This window comes from Suncus etruscus, chromosome 15 (assembly GCF_024139225.1).
Source record: "Suncus etruscus isolate mSunEtr1 chromosome 15, mSunEtr1.pri.cur, whole genome shotgun sequence".
NCBI classification, from domain to species: Eukaryota; Metazoa; Chordata; class Mammalia; order Eulipotyphla; family Soricidae; genus Suncus; species Suncus etruscus.
Window position 1 is genome coordinate 57,906,754 of NC_064862.1, and position 6,000 is coordinate 57,912,753.

General features: G+C 47.6%; 1 protein-coding gene across 1 annotated transcript in view; it reads left to right on the plus strand.

Annotated features, from left to right (window-relative positions):
* CACNG3 (calcium voltage-gated channel auxiliary subunit gamma 3) overlaps positions 1-4,822 on the plus strand; it is a 93,778-nt gene extending 88,956 nt beyond the window's left edge. Inside the window, exons 3-4 of the mRNA XM_049789203.1 lie at positions 386-526; positions 4,030-4,822. Coding sequence (XP_049645160.1) covers positions 386-526; positions 4,030-4,541 — 653 coding nt within the window. The 3' untranslated portion in view covers positions 4,542-4,822. The remainder of the gene's footprint in view (positions 1-385; positions 527-4,029) is intronic.
* The last annotated feature ends 1,178 nt before the right edge of the window (positions 4,823-6,000 follow it).

The window sequence follows — 6,000 nt, forward strand, 5'->3', positions numbered from 1 at the left end:
TGCCTTGCACATGTCTAAGCCAGGTGTGAGCCCCAGCATCCCATAGGGTGCCAGAGCACTGCTAGGAGTGATCCCTGAGCCGGAGTATGATCCACAACAAACCAATCGAGTTGGTCAAATGAGTTCATGTGAGTTCATGGACCCTCTACACTCATGACTGTGTGTTGGGGCCCAAGCTACATCCACCAGGAGCTGAGGGTCACTGGCTGGGGTGTGTGGAATAAAGGAGAAAGGTAGTCAGGAGTGGTAGCTGGTGGAGGGCCAGGCCCCATGATTCTGAGCCCCTTCCAGCCCTCCTTTGTCTGGCTCCCATGTGGGATATGGGTATAGTTGGGCACATAGTGTGGATGTGGCCCAGCACACAGCACCTCTCTCCTCTCCTCAGGGGCTGTCAGGGCCTCCAGCGTCTTCCCCATCCTCAGCGTCACGCTGCTCTTCTTCGGGGGGCTCTGCGTGGCTGCCAGCGAGTTCCACCGCAGCCGGCACAATGTCATCCTCAGCGCAGGCATCTTCTTCGTCTCTGCAGGTGAGCATGTGGCCCGGCCCCAAACCTTCCTGCAGAGCCCTGTGCCCCAGCTGAGCTGTGCACCCAGGATTTCCAGGGGGGACAAAACAGGCAAAGGCTCAAGAAGGCTTAAGAAGAAGGACTCTGGTTGCCAGAGCAGTAGTACAGAGGGTAGGACATTTGCCTTGCATGTAAGCTGATCTAGCATCCCGTTCCTGTCAGGAATTCCTATTCCCCAATTCCTCCTCCTGTCAGGAGTGATCCCTGAGTGCAGAACCAGAAGTAAGCTCTGAATGCTGCTGGATGTGGCCCCCAAACAAACAAACCTAAAAAGAAGGTTAAAGTATGAAAAAGGAGGTTCGAGACAGGCACAGTACTGACCTTCTGGCTTTGCTATTTCTTCTTTCTCTATAGAGAATCCATTGTGCTCCCACCTACTGAGTAGCTATTTCCAGCGATGTTCCATTAGCCTCTCAGGGAAACTGAGTCTGTAGCCTTGTGCAGTGGGGATCACAGCTTCATTTTCCAAGTCCTGATGCTCCCATAATGATCCAATAGTAATATCTAATGACTACCTAAATGCCAATACCAATAGTAATAGTAATAGCTAATAATTAATACTAATACTGGATAGCTACCTAATGTACCTATCTAATAATTTTTATAATCTTGATTTTGGAGTCATGTTCCATGGTGCTCAGGGGCAGCTTTTGCCTCGGTGCTTATGAGCAGTGCTTGGGGAACCATTGGTGCCAGAGTTCAAACTTAGGACTGCCTCTTAAATTATCATCTCCCTGACTCCCTAATGCAGTATTGTCTCCTCTGCAGATAAACAGATTTAGAGGGCTGAGACAGTCTAGCAATTAGGGTTAGGAGACCTTTGGCACCACATAGTCCCCCAAACACCACCAGGTATAGCTTTGACCAGGGCAATCAATTCCCCCATCACAGGCTCTGACCAGCACTGTATATTTGGACCCTTGGATTGAATTGCAAGCCTAGTTGACCAAGGATCTCTGGCAAGATTTTTCCAGGTCTCCTGAGCACTCCTTGGAAGCATTCTCACCAAAACTAAAAAGTTAGAGACATATTGCCCCTCCCATTGGGTTGGCAGCTCCAGAGCCAAACACACCACCTCACCATATGTGGCCTCTCTTTCCCTTTCTCTACACCTGGCTTAGTTGCTGCCTATTCTTTACTTTAGCATAAGAGGCACATCCTTCCCCATCACATGCAAGAACCACAAAGTCATTCTCAACTCCTTTTCTTCCCATCCATAGTCAATTGTCTTCTCTCTCCTGGCACACTTAGTTTCTGTTCTCAGGGTCCAGCCTCAATGCCACTGTGCTGTCATCAGAGTTGGGTGGCTTAGTCATTGTCAGCCTCTCTCTTTGTTTTTTTTTTTGTTTTGTTGTTGCTTTGCTTTGTTTGTTTGTTTGGGGGGCACACTCGGCAGTACTCAGTACTTACTCCTGGATCTGCTCTCAGGACTCACTCCTGACAGGGCTCATAAGATCACATGAGGTTCTAGGGATCAAGCCCAGCTCAGTTGCATACAAGCCAACCACCTTGCCTGATGTACTTGACCAAAAATACAAGCAGACCCAGGAATTCTGGGGGTAACAAGTTTAGGCAGAAAAATAAAAGTAAAAACAGTGAGGGACTAGATTGTATCAAGTCAGAGACCTGAAGTTGCAGGAGAGTAAGAGAGAGAGAGAGAGAGAGAGAGAGAGAGAGAGAGAGAGAGAGAGAGAGAGAGAGAGAGAGAGGACCCACATGATACATAGATACCACAGGGCACAGCTGGCAGGAGAGCAGTTGCAGCAAAAAACATGGCAAGAAGCTCCTTAATGACATTTCCTTTCAGACCCAGTTTCCCCAAGAGGAATACACTGCCTCCCAGAATTACTACAGTATCAGTTCCATGTACAGAATGGCTGGGACAAGCTCCTAGTCCATCTTCCTACCCCCCAAAAATACCACTTAATATATTGTCATAGGATAGAGGACATATCAGCTATTTGACTGACAAGAACAAATACTCCCCTGACCTTAGCAGCCTTGTCTCCCCCTCGTGCCCTCATTCACCATCCCACTTTCTGCATGGTCCTGGTGGAACCCACAAGTGATAACTGTGATTCAAGATCAGTGTCTCCAACTTATGATATGGCTCATGGTATGGGACCTGGATATGGTTTATTTTAGTAAACTGGTGAGTTAGTCCTCCTCATTCAGTTTCCATGGCATGAGTCCTAACGGGACAACAAAGGCCTAGCAAAAGCCACTGTGCTGGTTGTGTGGACAGGAGGTGGCTGCATTGGTGCCTCTGGAAACTGAACTGTTGATTTCTGGATTTTTCTGGAGATAAATCAGACCAGAGACACTCTGCCATGGGTTTCCCTAATCTTGCGCTGTTGTAGAAAAGCAACCTGATTAGACTGAGCAGAATCAAGTGAGCATCCAGAGATCTTGAGAAGACAGGAGTTTATTTCACACTAGAGGAGGAGGGAAGACATAATCCAGAGAGGATAAAGCACTCACCTTGCTTGCAGCAGCCCTGGGTTCAATCTACCTCAAACACCTACAAAGCGATCCCTGGGCACAGAGCCAGGAATAAGTCCTGAATAGGCTGGGTGTGGCTCCAAAACTGAAAGTAAACCCAAACCAAAAGAAAAAAAAAAAAAGTACCTGAACAATGCACCCATGCAAGTCAGGAGACGAGATACCTTTGTTAGTTCTGTTGCTGTGAGCAAACAAAGGTTTTGCATGCATGGGGACAAGGGACAAAGGTCTAGGGCAGACTAACATAGACTTAGAACTAAATGGGTTAGGGGTCTCCAGGGTTTTCCATTGGATAGTTTTGGTTCATGTACAAAACAATGAGTTGGATTAGAGAGAGTAATTAGTAAGCAGTGAACTCAGGACATCAAAATCAGTAATGGGTAGGTAAAGTGAGAGGAGCAAGAAAGAAGGTTCTGGAATTGTCCTTCTGGAGGTCACCCTCCACTTCTCTACTTCAGGCAATCCTGTACCTTGTTGAAAGTACTCACTTTCAATGATACACTAAAGCCCCCTTCATTCATTCTCTCCCCCTAAATTTTTATTATAACATGATGGTTTACCGAGTTGTTCATAATACAGTCATTTCAGGCAATCAATGTTCCAACACCAATCCCACCCCCAGTGTGACCTTCCTTTCACCAGTATCCTCAATCTCCCACCCACCACATTAGCTGGCCTGCCCCCTTGCATACACAAACAAATTTACTTCATATTGTATGTTATAACACCAAGGCAAAAGGAATGATCAAAACTTAGATCAACAAGGGGCCATTTGAAAGGATTGTTCTGCCTCTCCAAGGTGTTATTAACATCAGTGTCTGAGCATTTTGCTGGGCGGTTGAACCTTCTGTGTTATTATTTAGACTCCCTGAGCTTGGGCGATTTCTATGGAACTTTCCCATTAGATTTCCTGGGCTCCTAGTGGGTTGACAAAGCTGTGTTTCTCTTTTCCCTTCTGCCAGGACTCAGCAACATCATTGGCATCATTGTTTATATCTCCGCCAACGCTGGAGACCCAGGACAACGGGACTCCAAAAAAAGCTACTCCTATGGCTGGTCCTTTTATTTTGGCGCCTTCTCCTTCATCATCGCAGAAATAGTGGGAGTCGTGGCCGTGCACATCTACATCGAGAAGCATCAGCAACTACGGGCCAAGTCCCATTCGGAGTTCCTAAAGAAATCCACCTTCTCCCGCCTTCCTCCCTATAGGTACCGGTTCCGGCGACGGTCCAGTTCACGCTCCACTGAGCCCAGATCCCGAGATCTATCCCCCATCAGCAAAGGCTTCCATACCATCCCGTCCACTGACATCTCTATGTTCACCCTTTCCCGGGACCCCTCAAAGATCACCATGGGGACTCTCCTGAACTCCGACCGAGACCATGCTTTTCTACAATTCCACAATTCCACACCCAAAGAGTACAAAGAGTCGCTGCATAATAATCCCGCCAACAGGCGCACCACGCCCGTCTGAACTGACCTCTGCCCTCTGCCCTCTGGCCCAGTCTAGTCTTGAGGGGGCCTGTGGAAGGAGGTGTCTTGGAGGTTGCATGGCATGGTCCTCGTGATGGTATTACTTTTTGCAAAGAATGAAACCAAATGGACTCCACTCACCCTATCTACTGGCCCCTTGCCCTCTTTGTCCCCAAGAGGGCCCCCTACGTTCCCCCTTCCCATTCCCCTTTCGCGCCTCTTCCCCTGAAATCATCCATACCTGTCTGCGTGTCTGTGCCACAAGTCTTCCTTCCTTCCTTCCTTCCTTCCTTCCTTCCTTCCTTCCTTCCTTCCTTCCTTCCTTCCTTCCTTCCTTCCTTCCTTCTTCTTTCCTGGAAGGACCCCTACATCCTTCCCTCCTGGAAGAGGACTTTGCTAAAGAGATGCAAATGGTAACTGGCAGGGGAGGTGAGGTGTTCCCTTCCAGAGCCTCCATGGTTGTCCCTGTTGTCCACTCACACAGACCCCCAAGGACACCAGCTAGCTGCCTTGGTGACCCTGGAGGAGTCATTCACCTTTACTTGTTAGAAACAAAACACATGTTCAGAAATCAAAGATATCAGAGCCCCAAAGCAGCTCCTGTACTAAGCGCTCATGTTATTAAAGGTTTTGCCTTGTGGTAGTGGTGGGGTCGCTGTTTCATTTCTTCCTGAGTCTAGCTGCATAAACGCAACCCTGCATCCCACTGGCTGAAAGATGAAAAGTGACTGTACCCTCATATGCCAGTCACTAAGTAAAATAACAACCTCCCTTCACCTCTGGAAGCCTCAAACTGTCAGCATCAGTGGCTCTCTGAAGGTTCACCAGGCAGAGTTTGTAAATCCCAGGGTTTAGACTCTGGTCCTGGCACCCAATAGCCTTCAGGGCCTGGGGCCAGGCCACCTAATCTTCTAGTCTCAAGGTAAAATAGAGCTTGGACATAGAACAACTCTGCAGAACCATGCAGTTTCATCAGAAGGGCTAGTTGCAAAGATCAGCACATTGTCTTTCATCAAATACCAATTTAAAAGTGTCTAGATTAATTCTACACAGAATGTGCATGCTTTTAAACTGTTTGGACTGCTTAAGAAAATCCGACCGAGACCATGCTTTTCTACAATTCCACACCCAAAGAGTACAAAGAGTCGCTGTACAGCAGAAAAGACAAATTGGTCTTGCACATGGCTCACCTAGGTTCAATCTCCAGCACTCCATATGGTCCTCTGATTCCCTCCAGGAATGATTCCTGAGCAGAGAGGCAGGAATAAGCCCTTAGTACAGTTGGGCATAGCAAAAGAAGAAAGGAAAGAAGAAAGAAAGAAAGAAAGAAGAAAGAAAGAGAAGAAAGAAGAAAGAAAGAAAGAAAAGGAAGGAAGGAAGGATGGAAGGAAAGGAAGGAAGGAAGGAAGGAAAGGAAGGAAGAAGGAAGGAAGGAAGGAAGGAAGGAAGGAAGGAAGGAA